General features: G+C 39.9%; 3 protein-coding genes across 6 annotated transcripts in view; 2 read left to right on the top strand and 1 right to left on the bottom strand.

Annotated features, from left to right (window-relative positions):
* Positions 1 to 6,731, top strand: part of LOC142111453 (LIM homeobox transcription factor 1-alpha-like) — a 59,347-nt gene extending 52,616 nt beyond the window's left edge. For all 3 annotated transcript variants that reach the window (XM_075193826.1, XM_075193825.1, XM_075193827.1), the window contains one exon: positions 6,189 to 6,731. In XM_075193826.1, the coding sequence (XP_075049927.1) occupies positions 6,189 to 6,334 (146 nt within the window). In that variant the 3' untranslated portion in view covers positions 6,335 to 6,731. The remainder of the gene's footprint in view (positions 1 to 6,188) is intronic.
* A 4,142-nt stretch (positions 6,732 to 10,873) lies between these two features.
* Positions 10,874 to 21,450, bottom strand: CHCHD5 (coiled-coil-helix-coiled-coil-helix domain containing 5). Of its 2 annotated transcripts, none has more exons than XM_075193810.1 (5): positions 21,356 to 21,450; positions 20,313 to 20,462; positions 18,362 to 18,502; positions 12,184 to 12,334; positions 10,874 to 11,335 (listed from the first exon to the last, which is right to left on the bottom strand). In XM_075193810.1, coding segments are annotated over exons 2-4 (294 nt in total). In that variant the 5' UTR covers positions 20,315 to 20,462; positions 21,356 to 21,450; the 3' UTR covers positions 10,874 to 11,335. The 2 variants fall into 2 exon arrangements, with proteins under 2 accessions (XP_075049911.1, XP_075049910.1); XM_075193809.1 differs by lacking the exon at positions 21,356 to 21,450 and adding an exon at positions 20,930 to 21,122.
* The window catches only part of ATP13A1 (ATPase 13A1), a 51,828-nt gene continuing 47,904 nt past the window's right edge, over positions 21,170 to 25,093 (top strand). The window contains exons 1-2 of the mRNA XM_075193808.1: positions 21,170 to 21,496; positions 23,805 to 23,894. Of these exons, the coding sequence (XP_075049909.1) occupies positions 21,218 to 21,496; positions 23,805 to 23,894 (369 nt within the window). The 5' untranslated portion in view covers positions 21,170 to 21,217. The remainder of the gene's footprint in view (positions 21,497 to 23,804; positions 23,895 to 25,093) is intronic.

Genomic DNA, 25,093 nt, shown 5'->3' with positions numbered 1-25,093 from the left:
TCTTGGGAAAGGAAGGGCCGAATGCGCGCGATGTTGCGCAGCTGGAAGCGGCAAGATTTAGCAAGTGAGAGAATGTGAGGGGCAAAGGAGAGAGAGGAGTCGAGGATGACACCTCGACTCCTATACCTCGACTCGACTCCTATATATATATATATATATACACATACACACATACATACACACACACACACACACACACACACACACACACACACACACTCAGTTGCCACTTTATTAGGTATGTGGCAGCAATTTGATCCATAAAAGCAGGCAGACATGATCAAGAGATTCAGTTGTTGTTGTTCAGACCAAACAGAATGGGGAAGAAATATGATCTATAATCATGGAATGATTGTTGATGCCAGACGAAGAGGTTTGAATATCTCAAAAACTGCTGATCTCCTGGGATTTTCCTGCACTACAGTCTCTAGAGTCTGAAGAGAATTGTGGCGTACAACGAAAAACATCCATTCAGCGATAGTTCTGTGGGCGAAAGGCGAAAACAGCTTGTTAATGAGAAACGTCAGAGGAGAATGGCCAGACTGGTTCAAGGTGACAGTGACTCAATTAACCATGGATTACAAGAGTGATATGTAGAAGTGCATCCTGGCAACGTTGTCCATCCTCGTCTGACAAATCTTGATTTCTGCTTCCCCATGCAGATGGTAGGGTGAGAATTTGGTGGCAACAACATGAATCCATGGTTCCATCCTGCTTTGTGTCAACGGAGCAGGTTGGTGCTATTGGTGTAATGGTGTAGAGAATGTTTTTCTGGCATACATTAGACCTCATAATACCAATTGAGCATTATTTATATGCCACAACCTACCTGAGTATTGTTGATGACCTCCTTATAGCCAAAGTCTACCCATCTTTTAATGTGTACTTCCAGCAGATTAATGTACCATGTCACAAAAGCACACATCATCTCAAGCTGGTGCCACAAAATTGACAAGGAGTTCAGTTTACTCCAAAGTGCTCCACAGTCACCAGAGCTCAATACAATAGAGCACCTTTGAGATGTGGTGGAACGAGAGATTTGCAGCATGTGCAGCTGACAAACCTGCAGCAACTATGTGAGTCTATCATGTCAACATGGTCCAGAATCTCTAAGGAAGCTTTCCAGCATCTTAGTGACTGCATGCAATGAAGAATTTAGGCTGTTCTGGGGGCAAATCAGTATTAGAAAGGTTTACCTAATAAGTTGGCCACTGAGTGTAGCTGTCATAATGTTGAATATGGGGAGAAAAAAAGAAGAAATGATGTTGGGGGCATGTATAAAGTAAGTACTGTAAGCTGAGTGGTAAGGTGGTAAGGTGCCAGCTAATGCCATGGAAAGGCATTTTGTCATGGATTGAGCGGAGGCCCAAACCAGTATGTGATCAACGTCCTATGTGGTTTTACTCTGGCTCTGACAGGGACCGTCTTTCCAATAAATTGTACATACCACAACATAGTGACTTGTATCTCTTACCAGCTTGCTTATTGTTACTTCCTTCTTTGGGTGTTTTTACAGAATACTGCCAGTTCGGTTTTTGCATTATTTGTATACACAATATATGTTTTCATTTACACTGTTGTGCTATATATACTGTGAAAAAGAATAAATACTTTTTTGAAAATGTATTATGTTATTTGTCTATTTAATGTTGATAGCTTTATTACATTGACACACGCACTGATATTCACATTAGTGGGTGAATTAGGTATGCTCTACTTGCTGCTAATACAGTCAAGTCCATAAATATTGGGACATCAACACAATTCTCATATTTTGAGCTCTATACACCACCACAATGAATTTGAAATGAAACTAACAAGATGTGCTTTAACTGCAGACTTTCAGCTTCAATTTGAGGGTATTTAGATCCAAATCAGGTGAACGGTGTAGGAATTACAACGGTCTCTATATGTACCTCCCACTTTTTAAGGGACCAAAAGTAATGGGACAATTGACTCAAAAGCTATTTCATGGACATGTGTGGGCACTATTTACCACCGTAAAATTAACTATTTACTATTTACACCCTCATTATTTCATCATCAATTAAGCAGGTAAAAGGTCTGGAGTTGATTCTAGGTGTGACATTTGCATTTGGAATCTGTTACTGTCGACTCTCAATATGAGATCCAAAGAGCTGTCACTATCAGTGAAGCAAGCCATCATTAGGCTGAAAAATCAAAAGAAACCCATCAGAGAGATAGCAAAAACATCAGGTGTGGCCAAATCAACTGTTTGGCACAGTCTTAAAAATAAAGAAGACACCGGAGAGCTCAGCAACACCAAAAGACCCGTAAGACCACGGAAGACAACTGCGGTGGATGACAGAAGAATTTTTTCGCTAGTGAAGAAAAACCCCTTCACAACAGTTGGCCAAATCAAGAACATTCTCCAGGAGGTAGGTGTATATGTGTCAAAGTCAACAATCAAGAGAAGACTTCACAAGAGTGAATATAGAGGGTTCACCACAAGATGTAAACCATTTGTGAGCCACAAAAACAGGAAGACCAGATTAGAGTTTGGCAAACAACATTTAAAAAAGCCATTACAGTTCTGGAACAACATCCTATGGACAGATGAGACAAAGATCAACTTCTACCAAAGTGATGGGAAGAGAAGAGTATGGAGAAGGAAAGGAACTGCTCATTATCCAGAACATACCACCTCATCAGTGAAGCATGGTGGTGGTAGTGTCATGACGTGGGCATGTATGGCTGCCAATGGAACTGGTTCCCTTGTATTTATTGATGATGTGACTGCTGACAAAAGCAGCAGGATGAATTCTGAAGTGTTTTGGGCAATATTATCTGCTCATATTCAGTCAAATGCTTCAGAACTCATTGGATGGCGCTTCACAGTGCAGATTGACAATGACTGAAGCATACTGCAAAAGCAACCAAAGAGTTTTTTAAGATTAAAAAAAGGAATGTTATGCAATGGCCAAGTCAATCACCTGACCTGAATCCAACTGAGCGTGCATTTCACTTGATGAAGACAAAACTAAAGGGAAAATGCCCCAAGAACAAGCGTAAACTGAAGACATTTGCAGTAGAGGCCTGGCAGAGCATCACCAGGGATGAAACCCAGCGTCTGGTGATGTCTATGCGTTCCAGACTTCAGGCTGTAATTGACTGCAAAGGATTTGCAACAAAGTATTAAAAAGTGAAAGTTTGATGTAGGATTGTTTAGTTTGTCCCATTACTTTTGGTCCCTTAAAAAGTGTGAGGCACATATAGAAACCGTTGTAATTCCTACACTGTTCACCTGGTTTGGATGTAAATTCCCTCAAATTAAAGCTGAAAGTCTGCAGTTAAAGCACATCTTGTTTGTTTCATTTCAAATCCATTGTGGTGTTGTATAGAGCCCAAAATATGAGAATTGTGTCGATGTCCCAATATTTATGGACTTGACTGTATATTGTGAAAAAGAATAAATACTTTGTTGAAAATGTATTATGTTATTTGTCTATTTGATGTTGATAGCTTTATTACATTAACGCACTCACTGATATTCACATTAGTGGGTGAATTAGGTATACTCTACTTGCTGCTAATATACAATTTTATAGTTCTCATCAGAATAGACTTTGCTTTGTATACTATTCACCAGAACGGGCACCTTATTTCAGAGCCGTAACTTAGAATTCTAGTGCCCTGGGAGAGAAAGACAAATGCCGCCCCCCTAGCCCTCAATTTTAACCAAATTAGCCTAAAATATTCCTAAATTGCACCCCCCTTCAGCGTTGCGCCCTGGGCGGTCGCCCCTGTCGCACAGCCCTAGTTACGGCCCTGCCTTATTTATTCTAGCAAGCAACAGTGGTTCAAGTTTGTACATTTGCCCACATAAAGGGGTCTCCTTTGTATACTAGCCACCAGAGAGGACTCTGTTGCAGTCACTTGAGTGAGGGGTGGTACAAGCAGAGGCTATGTTTATCAGATTTATGTAAGCCAATGATTTTGATGGTGGCACTGAGCAGGTTCAGGGTAACTAATCAAGTTTTTTTTTTCCCCATATACATCAGAATAGGAATTGTCAATATTTACACTACAGTAATTTCAATTTTGGTGGTCTAAATAACAATGCAGGGAATTAAATCTGCCCCATACAGGCAACTGAAAAGCTACATTGTTATTTATGATTATTTAGTCATAAATACTAATTGTTACATCTGTGTTGTCTATTTGTAGCACTATTTACCACTGTAAAAAAGACACTTTGCACATGATGGATCTATATGCAACCATATTAAATGTTTGTAAGGGGGGGGATTTAATTCCCCACATTGTTCGTTAGAGAGGTGTGCATCATTACAGCTAGTACAGTAATTTTAAAGTGGATTTCTGCTCGCGGCTCGGGGAGCTGTGAGCAAAATTGAAATTACCGTACTAACGGCAGTAATGTGCATCAATTACTGCAGTAAAGGTAATGATGTGATCCCCACATTGTTTTAAAGAACAACAAGGGGAACTGAGTTCCCCCCTTAAAAGTGTAAATATATTTTTTCAGAAGTCCAGCTTTCTATTAATCTGTCATTTGGAACTCTTACTTTTTCTTTTTTTATGATATTGTATGTTTTTGAAAACCTTTTTGATAAATATGTTCAAAAACTAAATTAAGTGATTCTATTCAGTTTAAATTGTCATAGGCTGCTGTATGCCCTCTTGTTCGAATATTTCTCTTCCCTGAAGAATGTTTCTTTACTATACAGTGTTAAAACCCTTAAAATTTGTGAAATCTTCAATAATATCCCCCCTTACCTTCTCTGCTCCAAGGTACACATATTTAGATCCTTTGGTCTTTCCTATAAATTTTGCAATGTAGACTATATACCATTTTAGTTGCATTTCATTGCACAATCTTTGATTTATTTACGTCCTTCTGGAGATATGGGGGTAAATGTATCAAGCTCCTGAGTTTCCGGCGGGTTTGAAAAGTGGAGATGTTTCCTATAGCAACTAATCAGATTCTAGCTATCATTTATTTAGTACATTCTACAAAGTGACAGCTAGAATCTGATTGGTTGCTATAGGCAATATCTTCACTTTTCAAAACCGCTGGAAACTCTCAGCTTCATACATTCACCCCATAGTCTCCAAGCAGTTCAGGAGTTGTCTCAAAAATGAGAGTGGGATAGCAGACTGGAATTGTTTGCTTCAATTGTCTATTTGGGTGTTAGGATGGAATTGGGTGCTTTGGGGGTATATTTACTAAACTGCGGGTTTGAAAAAGCGAATATGTTGCCTATAGCAACCAATCACATTCTAGTTGTTATTTTGTATAATGTACTAAATAAATGATAGCTAAAATCTGATTGGTTTCTATAGACAACATCTCCACTTTTTCAAACCCGCAGCCTAGTAAATATACCCCTTGGTGTTAATTGCTGGCAGGAGGACAGAAGTGCTTATTTTGGATGGGTGTCGGAGATAGAAAGAATGGGTGACTTCTGTAGTTTTAGCAAGATCCTGTTAGAAATATTTCAAACCATCTATATTTGGGGGACATATGCAGAAGTGTTTAATTCCTCCCTCCCGCCCCCTCTTTTTAAACTATTATTTTGTGGATTTATTGCATGACATAAAATTCTGCATATACGGGATGCTGCAGGGCTCTCTATGATTACATTGCCCCTCCTAAGCATCTGGGATGCTCGGCAGGCTCAAAGCGGCACATACTTTATGATTCAAGGATTGTCACTAATTGCTAATGCCCAAGTCTGCTTGCTTACTCATGAAAATTAATTTAGCCCACAAAAATCCTCACTCTATGTAGGCAATGGGCACACTGATGGTATCAATATCGAATATCAATAGGTATCTGCCGAGAGGTAATTAGTACAAGGCAATATTCTATCAGTTTCTAGAGTTCAATAATCCTAAAACTAAGGGACGATGGTAAGAGATGAAGGGTTTTGGCGTTTCTTGTACCTCCATTATCTGTGTTAAAAATTGTTTTCCAAGCATTGCACTGGGAAGCTATCTCCAGCGAGACCAAGGGAATCTTAATGTTGGTTGTGGTGATCCCTTGAAATATATGGCAAAGTCCTATATCCAATGAAAACACCTATTTTTGCTTGAGATAGGGCTTTTCACCCTATATTAAATAGTTATCGTCTATAATAACAAAATAACGAGGTACTAAATGGTATGTTTATATTTCAATACTATGATTTATTTTTTCCCAACAGATGCAGATAATGTTTTTCACGACATGGACAGTGAAAGTCTCAGTTATTTAGGTGGATCTTTACTGACGTCCTCCAACACCTTACAGGCCTGCGCTGGACCCATTGACCGCTTGTACTCCATGCAGAACTCTTACTTTGCCTCCTGACCACAGCAGGTGACAAGGGACTGTCATTTTCACTTGCAGATACTCAAGAGGTTGATATCTAATCATCTCAATTACATCCAAACGATCAGGACAAGAAGAATGTAATATCCGATTTACAAACGCTGTATAGAAATTGTCCCAACTTCATCATCAGTGACATCTTCTCTGGGCTGAGAAATACGCTCCTTCAAAACATCCAAAAAATTGTAAAATCAAAAGTATTGATGTTATTTATATGGTTTACCTTCTGTTATTTAACTGTGCCGTTTAAACGAACAAAATCATTTCTTCCAAGAATTTTATATGGCATGCTGTCTTTGGAAGGCTTTTAATGTCAAGTCTTATGTTCTAGGGTTCATTTAGTTGAATAAAATTAGGACTTTGCCATGGTTGGAAATGTTTAAATTTAAAATTATTACAACTGAATTATATACAGATAGCACGCCCAGTACACCACATTTGAATAGCTTTGTACACAGATAAATTTTTTTGCATATATTCTATTTTGGGACATTTTCAAATGAGTTATGTGAAATAAATGGGAGGGGCTTATGTACTAAGCATATACAGAGGGATTTGGGGAATAAAGAAGGGTCCCGCTCAGTTAGCAACTTATACATTCTACAATGCTGAGGACGCCCTGTAGACTGTGGGATAATAGCTCTTTTGTGGTAAGGGTTTTATTGAAGCTTACGAGATATCATAGCACAGCAGCAATAATCTGTCCTCCTAAACTCTTGCTCAGGAGATGCTACAAAGTCTTCTCTGGGACTCATCATACGACCAGAGCTAGTACCTGTCTGATTTAAACTTTGTGCCAAACCTTCTGTGTCTGCAGACTCTTCTTTTATAGAGACTAGGTTACCTCCCTGGCCATTTATTCAAATTGGTATTTTAGAACATACTTGCCAACTCTCCCGGAAAGGAGACTCCCGAAATTCAGGTCGGTCTCGTGGACTCTCGAGAGAGCAGGCAAGTCTCCCGCATCCTGCAACTGCCTAGCCTAAATGACGCGATTCGCTTCATTTTGGCCCCTCCCCCGTGACAAAAAGCATTCCTGTCACGGGGTCGGGGCCAACATGATGCATTTGGTCACGCCCCGCCCCCTCCCTCTATTCACACCCATCTCCCGGACTACACTTGCTGAAAGTAGGCAAGTATGTTTTAGAATCCAGCATGTATAAAGATGAACAGTAAAACAAGCTGGGCAGTGATACCAGTGATCCATCAGGTTCTGGGGTGTCTTGGCACTTTGGATCCTCTAGCTCATAGGTGCAATTGAGTATAGTCAGAGTTGCACTAGGGAACATTTCTAACATGTAACTTGGTGCCATGTGGCAGAGTGTTGAATTTGGACCTTTTTAAGCTAAACATGCTGATAATTCAAATACCGTAGTTATGTGCCTTTTGCTAAGGAGTGAGTTAGTGGTGTCACAATGACCTATAGTAATTAGTCATAGTAATTAGTCATACTCCACTGATTCACGAGACAAAGATTTTTGAATTTCACTGTCCTTGGCACCTCAAAATGCTCATGGCAAGTACACGGATTGGATTGTGCATCAAAAGAACACTACCACTACTGAATCACAGGATGGACCTACAGACCCCACTGTTTTGCTAGTTTGAGGAAACTGAATATTATACTATATTTTAATGTATGCTTGAATTGAAACCTGAATTGGCTGCACTATCACGTTAAAGGGAAATCTATCTTCAGAGAGTTCTGCTGTCCGGGCAGATTTATTGTCATTACCCTTAAATATGACAGATCTGCTGTGTAGATATTGTTCTATACAATGCCAGTGTTCTCCTCAAAAAAACTTTGCCAGCTGGGTGGTATTAAGAATTAGCCAGGTGGGGACAGTAATACTTTGCAATAACAATAATGAAACATGTTGGAGGTTATTTCCAACAGTTATACTATTTATAAGGACTCTTGCTGTTATTGTCCACTTGCTGGCTGGACTGAACACACATATTATTTATAAAGACTCTGGAGGTTATTGCCTGTTCGCTGCCTGGACACACATATATTCTTATTTAGAATGAATACATTTTATTCTGCCTGCCTGAACTGATCAGACTGGTGGTCAGTGGTCTAACACACTCTGCTGGCTGCAGTATTCACACACTGCCTATTATATTAGTAAAAACAGCTGGGTGGAACTTTTGAGAAGTTGGTCCTTGTGAGAACACTGCAATGCACAGAGCGAAACTCATCTGTCGTTGTATCCAAGGGCAACAACAATCAACAAATCTGCCTGGACAATACAACTCTCTGGAGGTGGAGTTCCGCTTTAATTTAAGCAATACAACGTACAAAAAGATATCAGGACACATGTTTAACAAATAGTGAATTCAGCTGCTCCATATAAATAAAATAAAGAAGTACTAGTCTTAATCTACAATAATATGGAATATAGAAAAGTCTCTAAAAAAAAAACTAAAATTGTAAAAGCACAGCCTGCCCATCAAGTGAAAAATAAAATAAAATATAATATAAACAGTAAGCTAAAAGAATCATGCTAAATAAAACACTATTATTTGAAAACAGCCCACAGCTATGCATGTGTAAGAGAACAAGACAACAATGCCCTGGAAAGGTGCTAAATTACTAATTTTTCTTAGCAGCTGATCAGGGAAGCTGCTCTCCTCCCATTCATAATATACAGAAACAACAAATATACAGCACTAAAGGTAAATATACTGTATTTTTACTTTCCACAGCAACCTTAACACTATAAATGAAATTAATGCTAGTATAAGATTGCTACCAGAACCTATAAGGTGACTTTCAATTATACATATTCCTTATATCACATTTTCAAATCCAAAATAGATCAATTGCAATATTTTAAAGTATATGTTCATAGATCTGCCACTATGAATAGTTAGGACCACTTTTGCCTATTGATGTGTTTTGACATTAAATATATTGCAATTAGGAAAAGTTTTATCTTCTAAGATAAGGTAAAGACAGATGATTAGCAATATACTAACAACAGTCCTGTGTCTGTCTTGTTCGTGAAAGTCCAGCAGTTCTCTGCTTTACTTGTCATGACAAGACCAGGGCCCGCAAAGAGTATTTTATTTGAAGGTGTAAGTCATTTCGATCCTACCAAATGATTTAATGTAGGGCCAATGTGAAAGAATAGAATCTACTCCTGTGCTAAACACAACAGTGCTTAGAAAAGCATGACAGTTATTGCTCCAGTGTGAACCCACCAAAAGCAGGGATATTCCTGGCTTAACCACTGCTGTCCCAGCAGGTAGACAGAGATTCCTATGACCACCGCAGGCTGATCCTAGGGATATCTCACAGGATAAGGAGGTGTAGCTCCCCTTCATGTATGATTTTCCGTTCATATAAACTGCTGCACATTGTATGGTTGTAAAACATGTTAGCTGGTTATTTATTGACTATAATCCTTTAGGTCAAGGTTGGTATGATAAAGCATTATTTGTTTTAATATATACCTGCCTAAGGGTATGTTATTCACCCACACTGCATTACCAGGGAGGGAATAAGGCCAAGGTAGCACCATGTGAAATTAACCTTAATTATTAGTGCCTGGTATCCCACTCTTGTGACACTATATTCTGGACATATTTGTTTAATGAACCGGTTAAGCAGGAAGCTACTTTCATTCAGCAGTGGGAGAGGAGGAGCTCTTCTATCACTGCCCAAAAGAAACAAACAAAACAAGTGTGGTTTGTATAATACAGCTGGTAGTATGAAACTGCACTTAGTCTTTGGTCCAGCACTGACCATGTAGAGGTTCAAAACATGGTTTCTGACCAGTGCCCCATTATGTCTAAAACGGGTCCTACACGAGTGTGTATTTTAGCTTTTCATTGGACACGGACTGACAGCCATTTAGAAGCAGGTATATCCTTACATCACAGAATGATTCTGGGTTGTGTGACTGTTGACACATAACTGAATGCATAGTGGAATATAACTAGGTATTCCTGTTGCCATTTCACCTGGTAATTGTATAAGTGCTGTAATTTTATGACATATTGCTAGGCAACTGTTGCCGGAATACGAGTGAAAAATAGTATAAGAGTCCCTTGTAAAATACTGATGTAAATAACGAATGTTAGCACAGACACAGTTTTGCATTTGAAAGGCATTTTCACGTTAGCAATTTGCAGAACCACCGCTACGTAACCTTTACTTGGCAACTCCATAAAATATTTCGAAAGAGGATCATGGAAACTCATCCTCCTGTAGTGACATTAAGAACATGACCAGCTGGTTAAGAGCCCTTGCTTTATAGTACAGCTACAATGATGAGACATATTACAGGGGATGTTCAAACTGGAGTAATTTTCTAAAGGATTCCCCCTTTCCCAGAAGAGCAGAGCCTCAGGGGTGTCCCACCTAGGAGCCATGTTTAGGGAGAGGCTCAATCTCTAACATGTGACACACAAATGCACATAGGAATGAGGCGGATAGAACCATAATCATGGGCAGCCTAGATCTTGATTCTATTACATCCAAGGAACAGAGAAAAATACTCCAAACATAGGTGAAAGTTCAACCTTTAAATATGCATTAATAATAAGCAGAGTCACAGGCATCGGTTCACAGGGAAGCCTCATTTCTCAGGCCATAAACAACTCAAACAAAAACATTTTAAATGACAGAAAATGAAACCACAAAGTTTGGAGATTCGCCATCCCCCCCACTTGCAGCAATCAACGCCAAAAGGATAATGTCTGATGGTTGGGCGATGAGGTCCCTAAAACTGCAGGCAAATCATCTCCATTTTGCCAATTATGGGATCCTTGTAGAAATTACTGCTGGGTATTCATCTCCTTTAACTTCCACAAATAAATGTTTTCTTTTTTATATCACTTGAAATTTACTGTAGGTGGTGCAGATCTCTTGCTTCTGAACTCCATGAGGGTTGTGTGTAGCGACTACAGTATTTAACAGAACAGAATCTCTGTGGCCAGCTCCAGGTTGTATTGTGGACATCAATTTGGTCTCTTCGAAGATAAAATGTTACAACACTTAGACAGAATAGCATACAGAAGTAAAACGTATTGCTATGTGACTCTGGGGTACAGAAAGTGTTAACATGATAGAAACATAGCATTTGATGGCAGATAAGAACCACTTGGCCCATCTAGCCTCCCCAATTTTTAACCTATGATAACTTCAAACCCTATAATCTTTGTAAGGATATTCTTATGTCTATACCCAGCATGTTTAAATTGCTCTACTGTATTAGCCTCAACCACCTCTGATTGGAGGTTATTCCACTTATCCACTACCCAATCTGTGAAGTAATTTTTCCTCTGATTTCCTCTGAACCTCTTCCCTCCAGTTTCAGTGCATGTCCTCATGTTCTAATACTTCTCTTCCTGTGAAGAATGTTTTCCTCCTGTACCTTAAAACCCTTGATATATTTGAAAGTTTCTATCATGCCCCCCCATTTCCTTTTCTGCTCCAAACTATACATGTTAAGATATTTTAGTCTTTCTGGTTTTGTGCTGTAGCCACGCATCATTTTAGTTGCCCTCCTTTGTACAGTCTCTAATGTATTCAATATCCTTCTGGAGATATGGCCTCCAGATTTGAACACAGTATTCTAGATGAGGCCGTACAATGACCTGTGGCATTATTACTTCTTTCATTCTGCTACTGATTCAACTCCCTATACAACCAAGCATCTGACTTGCCTTCCTCACTGCTTTGTTACATTGCTTACCTGCCTTTAAGTCACCTGAAATAGTGACTCCTAGATCCCTTTCCTCCTCAGTAGTTTACATTATAGTGACATTAATACTATATCTAGCCTTTGGGTTTCTGAGAACCAAGTGCATGATTTTACCTAGTCAGTGACCTTGACACTCTGTGCACACTGCAGGAAATCAGTCACGTGTTTCGAGCACTTTTCCACAGCTGTCTGGTTCAGTTTTAGACATTGTTCAAAGGCTGCAAAGGGTTCTGTACACTGAGCGCGGATCTTCTGTATGATGGGGCTGAAAGATGAAAGAGATTATAATACAGGAGTGGTACGAGTACATGTATAAACAGCTATATCCTTATATTTGTCACTCTCTGACTCACTAGTCATAAAAGATAAGAATATATTTCACTGTGATGGCTGTGTTAGGACACAACTCATTCATGCCAGGGAGTTACAAAGGGGATCTAGTTGTCGACAGTGAAGATGTCTACAGCCATAATGGGCCTGAGTCATTAAGGAGAGCAAGGCAAAAAAAAGGGAGTAAATTTGCTCCTGGACAAAACCATGTCACAATGCAAATCAGTTTATTATTTTTAACATAAAGAAAATAGTGACTTTTTGTCATGTAGCACAGAAATACTTGAACAATTTACTTTTACACTGAAACTTTAAAGTTGATCTAGGACATGCCCTACCCCAATTATAAATCTGTCTCCAGATTTTAAATTTACCTCCCCCTCCAATAGAACATGGTTTTACTGAGGTGCAAAGTTACTAATTTATTTTTTTGCTTTACTTTACTTAATGACTCCGGCCCTATGTCTACATGTTCACAAGGTCAACACAGTTAAAATGTTGAGACGTAAAATGTCTACAGGGTTGAAAAGTGGACAATAAAAATGTCAACATAAATCACTAGATTTAAAAACACAATACATGAAGAAAAACAAAAAAACAACAACAAACAGCTGTTAATGTCAACTGTGTAGTTATTTTGACTGTAGACATTTTTACTGTCAACTTTTCATACCCAACCTGTGACAAAGACAATATTATCCAGATCTTTTCATAAACTGCTTGAACAATACTAGTTGTATCACATCTCTCCAGCCTGAAAACTGCTACTACTATTTGATCCATGTAAAATGGATCAAACATAAGAAGCCATATTCGAGTTTACATACAATAATTTAGTGTTCACATTGAACAAACCATATACGAATTTATAAGTGAGTGTTTGTCTATATTAGGGAATTTAGACTGTAAGCTCCAATGGGGCAGGGACTGATGTGAATGAGCTCTCTGTACAGCGCTGCGGAATCAGTGGCGCTATATAAATAAATGGTGATGATGATGATAAGTGGATACATACTTTAAGTCACAGCCCTATCACCCCTTCAAATTTAGAAGAGCTATGTAATTGTATAATTTGTGAAATACATTTATTTACCTATGAATGTAAACACTAAGAAAAGTAGAATGTTGAAAAGTGCATTTAATGGGCATACAACCACTTCTCAGGTATTAAAAAGAATAATGCAGCCCCACTATTAAATATAAATGTAATATAAGTTACCTCAGAGTTCTGCCTAAAGCTTTTATTTAAATCACTGAACTCTTGGGAAAATTACTAACATGTAGAATTTCAGCCACTTTGGCTTATACATGTCACATGTGTGACAGTTATCACTTATCTTCTCCCCTCTTGATTTTTCAGGTCAACCCCAACACAATTATTCATATCCACAGATACATCAATAATCTATATAGAAGACTACGGGGTAAATGTACCAAGCTGCGAGTTCTCTACGGGTTTGAAAAGTGGAGATGTTGCCTATAGCAACCATTCAGACTCTAGTTATCATTTATTTAGTACATTCTACAAAATGACAGCTAGAATCTGATTGCTAGAACCCCTACAACTTTTAAAGCACCACGTCTGTTACTGAACAGTTGAAAATCATGGGATTTGCAATGGTCTAATTTCTTGCTCTCATAATATAAGGATATGTAAATTTAAGAAAAAAAAAATCCCTTTATTAACAGTTTAGAAAATGCATATCTGAAAGATCATTAAATTAATATAAAAGATTTAGCATACCCAAAATTTAATTTATATTGCACTTGGCTCGATCTAGGTTTTGGTATAGTGGCAAAAGACATAATCCCGGTATTTATATCTTTCAATCATTCTGATTACAAGCAAAATAAATGCAAGAGTCTCTGAATGACAGTGTAGTGATACTGTCACCTAGTGAACACTTTGAGAATTACATGATGTTGGAAAGAATCACATCAATAACTCATTCAGCAACAGTGGGTGAATACCCAGGGCATTGGATTTGTCCAGAAAACTTCATAATATAATCTTACATTTCTCCAGACAGAGTACTATAATTTAAGAAACTGAGTGATGACCCTTGGGTTATCTAGCAGCTAGCAAATACTAAGGGGTATATTTACTAAACTGCGGGTTTGAAAAAGTGGAGATGTTGCCTATAGCAACCAACCAGATTCTAGCTTTCATTTATTTAGTGCATTCTACAAAATGACAGCAAGAACCTGATTGGTTGCTATAGGCAACATCTCTGCTTTTTCAAACCCGCCGTTTAGTAAATCTAGCCCTAAGTCTCACACCTAGTACTGTACACGCGGGAGTTAATTTTAAGACATTAGTAAGCATCCTTAAATGTGCTCCAATACGGAAAGTCCCAAAAATAGTGAACGGACTTGTACACATAGACACAACTTCTGACAAACGTTTGCTTATCATCAATATTGGTGTTGCATGCAGCGTTTTGAAGCGTTGACATTTGGTTAAATACAATGGCGTCCATTGGAACACGCATTAACTACTGTGACGACAGTGAGGTATTTTGAACTGTTAATAAAGGTTAAGCCTGCCATTGGGAAGAATGCAAATGTCGCTTACCCTAGGTGTTCTTTAGCCTGCCTGTGACCCGCTCTCGTTGAGAAGAATGCCAGTGACAAGTGGTGGATATATGTTTCAGATTTCTTATGTATTGGTTGCTGTTGCCAGTGCACCTGGGTTTATCATACACTAAGCATCAGGACTTTGAGATAAGATGGGTAGTTCAACTTGGCAGGAAGTGTCGATCAGCTGCAACAAGGCAAATTTGGAAAAATAGAACAGTGGGTTGGCTCTAAGAAACTACCTCAGTAATCTAGAGTGGACCGTTATCCCAATTTGTTCCTGATTGAGACATTGTTAGGACCCATTATCTCTAAACTGCATGGAGTCAAAACCAGTCGGGTGTCCTGAGGATTAGGGGGCCGAGACCAGGTATCAGACCAAACTCTAGGAGTTAAAGACTTGCAATTGGGTGGCCAGATGACATGGCTCCCTGTACCCACCAGCCTTGGCTTTGGGAATCTGGGTGAAGATACAAAGATGGACCCCGCGAGTCTGGAATGACAAGACTGGCAAGGGATTATGGTTTTTGCTGAACTGTTGTAAAGTAAGGGGAAAGAGAAATCAACTAAGAGGATTGTGAAGTGTCTACTTCAATCTCCCCTGAAAGCTGCAGGTCTGTGCTTCAGTGTGTGCTCACAACAAGCAGGGTGACATTAAGTCAGACCACTGCCATTCTGGTAGTTCATCATGATGATCATCATCATCATCTATTTATATAGCGCCATTAATTCTGCAGCTCTGTACAGAGAACTCACTCACATCAGTCCCTGCCCCAGGGGCAGTTACAAGGAGGATAATCCGGTGCCCAACAGATCTTGCCCCAGGGATTGGCTTGTGGAGTATGTGCATGTATTGTGTTTTACCACATTATTACAATATTACATGAATGGGTGCAATTGTGTAATTGTGCTTGTAATAGGATGGATTGCCTATGCCACCCTGTCTGTTGCGTTCCTGAGGACCGGTTTGGCTTGCCTTGCCACCGTCCCCTTTTTATTATCCCAAATGTGCCCTCTAACCGCAGTAGAAGGGGCTTAAACTGCTGCCACCACTGGACTCCTTAACGGCATTCAGAACCGCGTCCTTCTGGGTAACTGTCGCTGCTCGTGTACCCCCTTGCTGGTACACCTGGGCTGGCATACCTGACCTCTTGCCATTAGTTCAGGGTTGCTGTGGATGGTTCTCCCCGGCCTATAACACTGGTCAGAGCTGCAGGAAGCGGACAAAGCTTTGGTACTAGAATGCTGGGTCCAAACCTCAGAACAGCCAGAAACGGATTATATTTGAGTCTAATCTGTAGGTCACAGTAATTACAGCAAGGAAGAAGTTGTCAAAGCAGGATCTTGAAGCAAACTATGTTCATTATCTCAAATGTCCTTATAAGGACAGTTCCCACTGGTTTAAGGTACCAGTGATCAGAAGGTCAGATGGAACAATAATGATATATTTCAGTACAAACCAGTGCTCTATTTATACACATTCTGACACACGTCAGCAGGGGGTAACGCATCCCCCTGATCCTCCCCGATCCCAACATGTCCGAGTTATTTTTAGAATCAGGATGCAATTTTCCTAAAACATGGATTTCCTAAAACAAGATTTACACTAATCTGCTATATACCAAAACCTGCTGTGTGCATTATTCAGACAGGATCTGAGATGCAGGATACAAGCCACACAGTCAAAGAACCAGCCACAGTGCTTAAAAAAAGTATATCTCTGCTGGTGAACTAGGTTAAATAAAGCCTTACATTCTGTTTTCAGTTTTATGTCTGTGTGTAAAAAGCCATGATATTTGGGGGCGGGGTGATTGACTGAAAAAATAACTCATGGGGGTATATTTACTAAACTGCGGGTTTGAAAAAGTGGAGATGTTGCCTATAGCAGTCCAACCAATCAGATTCTAGCTGTCATTTTGTAGCATGTACTAAATAAATGATAACTAGAATCTGATTGCTTACTATAGGCAACATCTCCACTTTTTCAACCCCGTAGTTTAGTAAATATATCCCATGATCTTAGTGCAAGAATCATTTGCCGGTTAACTCCAGGAACACTCTCCACTGGTCTGTGTTGCCAAATAGCCGCTAGGTGCCCTGGTATCATAACACCTGGACACTGTTATCACAAAGACAGGCATTGAGCTCCTTTTTTTCCAGAAACTAACAGGTAATGATCACTACCGCTTCAGGACACTGTACTTGGGTTGTAGCAGTTGGCTACCTTGGACCACCAGGGGTGAGGAGGGTGGGGGGGGGGGTGAGAAACGGGGAAAGACGGAGCTGGCTGGAGGTTACAGAAGCTTGGACTGTCTGGAATGATCATCGCATCCCATTACCTTAGAACAAAGAAGCGCTGCACCTCTTGCATATGCAACAGGGTTGACACACCAGGAGGGGTTAAACAAATGAGCGATGGACTAGGTAGACTAGGGGAACAGTTCACTGCCAAAAAATGCAAAATCATGTACTTGGGTCTCAAAAACCCAAAGACAAAATAGAGTATTAATGGCACTATAATGGAAACTACTGAGGAGGAAATGGATCTAGGAGTCACTATTTCAGGTGACTTAAAGGCAGGTAAGCAATCTAACAAAGCAATGAGAAAGGCAAGTCAGATGCTTTGTTGCATAGAGAGAGGAATCAGTAGCAGAAAGAAGGAAGTAATAATTTCACTGTACAGGTCATTGGTACTAGCTAGGCCGTAAGTCCTAGCTAGTTCTAACTTCCAACCAACGTTATCTTCATCACCAAATCTTTCCTATGGTCTCCAAGCACAGCCTTTTATAAACTCTCTGGTTCCGAAGTTTCAGGGCGGCACCCCCTTTTTTGGCTCCCCGATTGAAGGTCTTATCTCCTGGGGGCTTGATCTGAACTCAGGAGCTGCCCATGTTCCTCCAGGGACCCTCAGTCAGCGGCGCCTCCAAGATGTCTGCAGATAACAGGTTTCCGCAATAGATCTCAACTTAGGAGGCTGACCACTGATGACACTAACAATGGGATCCACCCAGGCCACTTTCGATTTATTATGGGAAATGAGATACAGTCACGGCAGAGCAATTTTAACCCCTTGTTTCACCACAATAACTACATACATGTTTTGCAGTGAAGCTTTGATGACAAGCATCTTACACTCTGTTAAAAGCCATACCAAAGTATAAGCTCTCTTGTCTATGCTTTTAACTACTGCTGTTTTTCAACTCTCGTGTGTATAAACCCTTATGCAAAGAAATGTGGTTGATTCTTGAGTATGTCTAATCACTCCTACTGCTGTATTATATTTTGTAACATTTATAAAACGATCCATAAAGATAAACAAAATACATTAAAATGTAATGCAACCCTTAACAGTGAAAGGTATACAAAGTGATCTCAAGTTACTCACTGTGAGGAAGTACACTGGGCCACGTCTACTTTCAGCTTATGACAGTCATGTTGCCATGTTCCTGGTTTGTCGGTTACACACTGACCATATGCTTCCAGCTCCTTGCGGCAATATTTAGCTGTAACCTCCAGGGCGGCCTCCCTGCAAAGGAAGAAGAAAAGTAAAACATCTGTTTCCAGTAGTGATGCTTAAAAAAAAACACTGGGCTACACACAACTACTCGAAAGTAGCGGATATCCACAAGAGCGCCCGTGCAGCACCAAAGAGACAGCCTTCTTTGGAACCATAAAAGGATGTAGTCTTTGTTAATATAAATGGTAAAGGGCAGTTATGTTTACCAGCAGCTGTTTTAAGATTTAAGAATCTGCTGTCTCTCTACGGTCCAATCGTTCAAAACTGCTGCACAGAAATGCCAGTCACCAATGGCTGCTTTATTATTGTGGAGGACAATGCTGCTGCCTTACAATAGCCACATGCACTTCCCTCACCAGCTGCTACTATTTTTATCTCTCTACTTTATGTTCCCCATACATCTTAGATTGTAACCACATTCAGACAGGGCAATCTTTACCTTCTGTTTTAGCTCATTGTATGTAATTTATTTGTACTATGATCTCTCAATATACAGTGCTACAGAATATGTCAACACTATAGCAATTCAGTATTCTATAAAACAAATGGTTGTTTCTTTTTACTTTATTTTAAATTGCCTCTGTATTCTTATATGAGCAGGGTTGTTTTTATATAGGCTAGATGCAGTCAATACAGTGGTAACTGATGTAAGGTGATGGAATCTCCGTCCTGCTCCAAAATACCAATTATAAGCTGGCTATCCAAGAGGAAGCAGGAGCTGCCTGTACTGGATTGTACGATGTAGAGATAATGCTAGCCAATTTGAGTAAATTATATAGAACTGCTCAAAAAGGTAGATGTGGGTGACTTCAACACTGCATTTACCAGCACCCTAAGAGCAGTCAACAAGAAGGTCTGAGGCAGTGAGAATATGAACACGCTAATGTGGAAGCTGCAGTGTAGGATACAGAGTGGAAAAGAGAGTGAACATCCCACTACGAGTGAGTGTCAGCTACTTAGTCAAGTGATATACTATAACCTGTGAGATGATAATGTGATTGCAACGGAGATGTTTGTGATGAGAAAATAAGCATTGTGATGTGAAGTGATTTTAAGTGAAAAAGAACACTAAAGGCTAGATTTACTAAGCTGCGGGTTTGAAAAAGTGGGGATGCTGCCTATAGCAACCAATCAGATTCTAGCTGTCATTTTGTAGAAAGTACTAAATAAATGAAAGCTAGAATCTGATTGGTTGCTATAGGCAACATCCTCACTTTTTCAAACCCGCAGCTTAGTAAATCTAGCCCTAAGTGTGCTGGAGATGAGACTAAGCAAATAAAGCCACCTTGTTTATTTATTCAATCAATCATAAAATGACCTGGTGTCCATTCATTTAATCTATTAGTTGTGCACCTCTACCCCTGCATCATACCTGCTTGTGAATACTAACCTACAGGATCTTGAGAGGGGGAGAAACTGAGCACAGCTGGTATCTGACCAAAAGGTACTGCAAGGTAGGAGTTAAGCAAAACCCAACCAAGTGATTATACACAGCACAAACACCATACATTTTAAAAAAGTATGGCTGAATAATATTAGGAAACAAATCAATAAAACACATTTATAAGCTAAAGTCGTTTCAGCATATTGACAAAAATACTATCTGAAATGAAGGAGAGAAGGGAAGTGTGAGCAGGGGTTGTATTTAAAATAGGAACATTTGGTAAGTTTGTGTACAGTGTGATTACAATTATATATGTTAGAGCTAAAGATGCTTTTAGGAGCCAATGAAGTTGATCCATATAGACTCAAACATCAGACCCATAAAAATAACATTTGGAATATGAATGTAAAACAGGCACATGATTATTCCACTTACATGTCACCTACACCAAGTCACCCTTGAAGACAGCATGTGCTCTTAATCATTTCCAGGTTGGGGGACGTGAGGCCTGTCATTGGTTGGTATGGAGCAAAGAGGCGGAGGGTTTAGTTAGGGGAGTTGTCGTGTATGTTAATCTGTACAATGCTGACACAAAAAGAGAGAAACAATATTAACAGTTCTGATTGTTACTACTTCTAACAGATAGACCACATAATATGCAATCAGTAGACTGGTCTTTGTGTCCTCACAGAAATATAAATAAGTGGCTGACATCACATGAGCCAGATCTAATACAACTATCGTGGAAGTGTCTCATTGCAGCAAGACAACATCACTCTATTATAGCATTTCAGATATCCATAGAGGGTAACATAACATTTAGTCCTTTTTTTACAATTATATTTGTAGCCAGACAAATGCACATCAACAGATCTCCAGGCACCAATTAATTTAAAACGCATCCAGTTAATTGTACAGCACTGATGATTTTTAAAGAAGTAATATTTAATGCAGCAGTTAGAGACAATATTGTATCAGTCTAAAGACCTATACATATGAACCATAGGAGGGTCCAGGGGAGGAGGTGTTGGGAGGTAACCAATTTCTATTACAAGTGACAGCTGGGACTAGTAGTTCTACAGCAAGTATAAAACCACAGGTCCTCTTCATTCTTTCAGTATCCAGTGAGGATAATTCTCATGTGTTGCTCCTCTGGGATAATATTAGCACCTAAAGCAATATTCTAGTAGTGACGTCACTCCTGCCTGAGACGCGCTCGGGCTCGTGACGTCACCAGCCGGGCAGCAGCAAGGTCGGAAGTCGTCTCGCCGCCGGCGGAACCGGAAGCCCGTGTTGCCAGGGTCAGCGCTGACGCAGGCGGAAGTGTCAGGGAAAAGGGAATGGCGGTGGCGGCTGGCCTCAGCGGTTTGCCGGCACAGGACGAGCTGGTCCGCTCGGTCACCCTGCACCGCCGCCGGCCACTGCTGCTGAGGTGGACGGTGCTGCCGTTCTCAGTGCTGTACCCGGCATGGCTGTACCTCTGGGTGTCGGTGTACGGGGTGTCGGAATACCCGGAGGCTGGGCTCATCTGCCTGGCCGCCCTCGGGCTCGTGCACGTGCTCACCGTTCTCTCGGGGCTCTGGTCCGTGCACGCGCACTGCGCCCTCTCCTGCGCTAAGGTCAGTGTCACGTGATGTGTCTTGCAGGTGACAGATGTAGGGCCACTGACAGTGCTGGCTGTCAGAAGATGCTGGTCTTATTTCTGCTGGGAGCCTCTATCTTGTGGCTGTTATTTATAGTAATGGTGGGGAGGTGATTATCCTGCTGGGGTTTAAATGAATGAAACACAACTGCTTTTGCCCATCTAGGCTGCCTCTCATCAAAGAAAAAATATCCTGTAGACATGCACTGGAAATGGTGTCTGACTGTCATAAGATGACTGCTATAGGGAGGCCCATACTTAGGCAATCTGTGGCTTCTCAGCTCTTGGACAACATCTCATGTCAGAGGCTGAAAGGACATATTAGGGCTTGTAGCTCCATAACAGCTGGAGAAGCATAGGTTGCCTAAGGCAGTAGATTCCAAACTTTCTGAGTTTGAGGCACCCTTTGGGTCTTCATAATTTTGTTTTGCATGGCATCCTAAGCCACAATAATTACCAAGTAGTCTCCTGCCTTGCTTACCATCGACCCTGGCCGCGGCACCTCATGGCTCAGTTTGGGAACCACTGGCCTAAGGTGTCGCTGTACTGTCATATATTAAAGTGTTTGACTGCCTCTTTTGTCTATAGCTGACACCATTTCTATGACGTGTAGTAAAAACTGTACATGCACGGCACTCTGTATTAGACTAAAAGAGAAAACTGTTACGTCATTCTTCCCAATTATAATCCCCTGCATCTGGTTTGTTAAATCTTTGTTTGCACAAATAATAGCGCAGTAGTGAGAGTGAAACAGATGAGCAATCTTATTAACCTATTAATTGGAATGTTAAGTTAATTAATAAGAACAGAAAGCTGTGTTAAGTGGCACTACAGTTAATATAATGTATGTGTGTAGGTTGTGGATTAGGGTAAACTTTATTGCCATTACCTTTATCAGAAACCTAGAAGTTGCTCACTAAGAATGCTTTCATATAGCATATGGATGTGACCGTCTGTCCCATGTGTTTACATGAGAGAAGAAACAGGTGATATGATAGAAACATTCAAATGTATAAAAGGTTTTAATAGCGTTCAGGGCAGCAGCATTTTTAAGTTGGTTTTTAAAATAAGGGACACACTTTGATATTGTAGGGAAAAAGATTGAAAGATAATATTAGGAAGATAATTCTTTACATGAATATGGATTTGTGGAAATTCTCTTAGAAGTTGTGGTGGTGTCTGTCTCTTATAATAACATAATTCATTGCACAAGCTTATGGCTATTAAGACACATAGTTAAAATATATAGCCACACGTATACAAACATGATCTCTTCTGTTTTCAATTTCTGTATCATGGTCACTGACTTTTAACAAAGTGTATACTGCAGCAGCACATTTGCCCAGAGAAAAGTATTGACATTATTAAAAGAGGACTTCACTTGTGTCAATTAGTTTTAGTTTATTATTCTTTCATTAATTCTGTATTTATATGTGCATAACATACCCCAAGGGTCTAATTTGTAAATATAACCCCTATCTGCCACTATTTGCTAAATACACTCTTTAGTGTCCTGAATCTCCTATGATCTTTGTGGGGCTCACCTTTCACTTCTGCCATGTGATTTTGTTGATGTCTTCAGATTTGAACAGAGTATAGCAAAAATCTATTTACACAGTGTTCAAACCCAGTAACGTTAAATTTGTGATGTAGCAGAAGGGACAAGGGACTTGAAATCCCAACACTACTCTACCCTGGCACGATTTAACCGATGACCTCATCGTCGTCTGAGTAGAAAGACTGACGGCTTGAAACCAAGACTTTAGTTAATTGCGGCAGCTGAAGATCCCAACAGTGTCCGATGAAGTCAGATTGAAGGGACACACTGTCACCCGACCTCTTAATATAATAATTTAAGGAAGTCCTCCCCCCCCCCCCCCCCCCTTAAGAGGTCGGATGACAGTGTGTCCCTTCAATCTTACGTCATCGGACAATGCTGGGATCTTCAGCTGCCGCAATTAACTAAAGTCTTGATTTCAAGCTGTCAGTCTTTCTACTCAGACGACAATGAGGTCTTCGGTTTAATTGTGCCGGGGTAGAGTAGTGTTGGGATTTCAACAGTCGTGATATTGAGTAATATGGCCTTATATCTGTCTTGTGGTATATAACAATATAGTACTGCAATCCACTAATTATTCCTGTATCCATGAAATGAGAAAATACATTTTACATTTGTTTTTTTAACATAAAGATTTGACCACTGTACATGATGATGTTTTTGTTTATTTTAATTATCTTAAGTTTTGTAATTATATATGTCATATTCATATTTTTAACCCCCACAGAACCCAAATCCAAAAACTGCTACATTAGCTAAAGTTGTACCGACTCCAAACAATGGATCCGCTGAGTTAGTGCCACTGGTTAGAGAAAAGGTGAGGAGATGGATTAACTGACTGATCTAAGGGCAAAAGTTTACGGGGGTGGCTTTGTTTGTGGATAAGCATTGTGTGGATTAACTTGTGGGTAAGCATGTCTTCTGCAGGCTAGCTTTGTCATGTCACAATTTGTTCTGCTTGGTTTTTGAAACGACCTATAGTAACTAAAGTTATCAAGGCTGCATCAGCTGAAACCAGTTCTACCAGATAGATGCAGTCTGACTTTGTTTAGTAATAAGCAGAGTAGTTTAAGATAAAAAAAAAAAAAATACATTTAAAGTAGTGAGTTGTTAATGAACCTTATAAACATGATCATAATAGACAAAATAAATTCTGTGCATCCGACAGCTCTATCCATTGTAAAAACCAAAACAAAAAAAACAAAACATATAATATATTTTAGATTGATAAATGAGGCTGGCACAACTTGTATCCATGAGAATACAACCTATCAATCAACTGGGAACCAGTGACCTCTCTGGGACACATCATGGCAAAATATGAATGAATCACTGGTTCCTAGTGAATCTGTTGGCTGCATTGTCACAAATATTGGTCCAGTCTACAACATGGCTGCTCAGTTGTATGTAAGGGGCCACCTTAAGTTTGCGACCAGCCATTTACTCCATAATGAGTGTCTAGGTAAAAGTTCCTTACCTAGACTAATTAGGATATATGTCTTAATAGGTACATTTATTTACCTCCTTTCATGGTGCAGTTGGTGGCACTTTAAAGCCGATTTAGTTATTGGTGACGTGCTGCCGGACTTGGCGGGCTGCGCACATAATCGAGTACTACTATACCCCAACGTATAAGAGTTTCCAGAGCAGCTCTATGGGGTGCAAGGCAATAATCTGTGACGTTGCATCGCCATGTTGTGCCTTTGCGACCATTCCTAAGGGAACCCTGTGGCACATCCCTATGAATTGAAAAGCCCCTTTTGAGTGGTGGATTCAAGGGCAGCAGATCTAGTGATATGTTCCTCTGCAATGAGACGAGTATAATGTCTTCCTTATTTTGTATGATCAAGTATCCTCTCTGACATCTGTTAATTAAACTGCTTTGTCTAGACTTATAATGACTGTTACGACAGATCACGGTGTCTTTACAATTTTTGCAAAGGAACGTTTTATATGGATGTGTGTTTTAAATGGAGTGACATAGATTATAATTTACTTGTACCTGCAGCACTACTT

Source organism: Mixophyes fleayi (genome assembly GCF_038048845.1).
Source record: "Mixophyes fleayi isolate aMixFle1 chromosome 4 unlocalized genomic scaffold, aMixFle1.hap1 SUPER_4_unloc_3, whole genome shotgun sequence".
Lineage (NCBI taxonomy): Eukaryota > Metazoa > Chordata > Amphibia > Anura > Limnodynastidae > Mixophyes > Mixophyes fleayi.
This window is presented reverse-complemented; position numbering and strand designations above follow the sequence as displayed.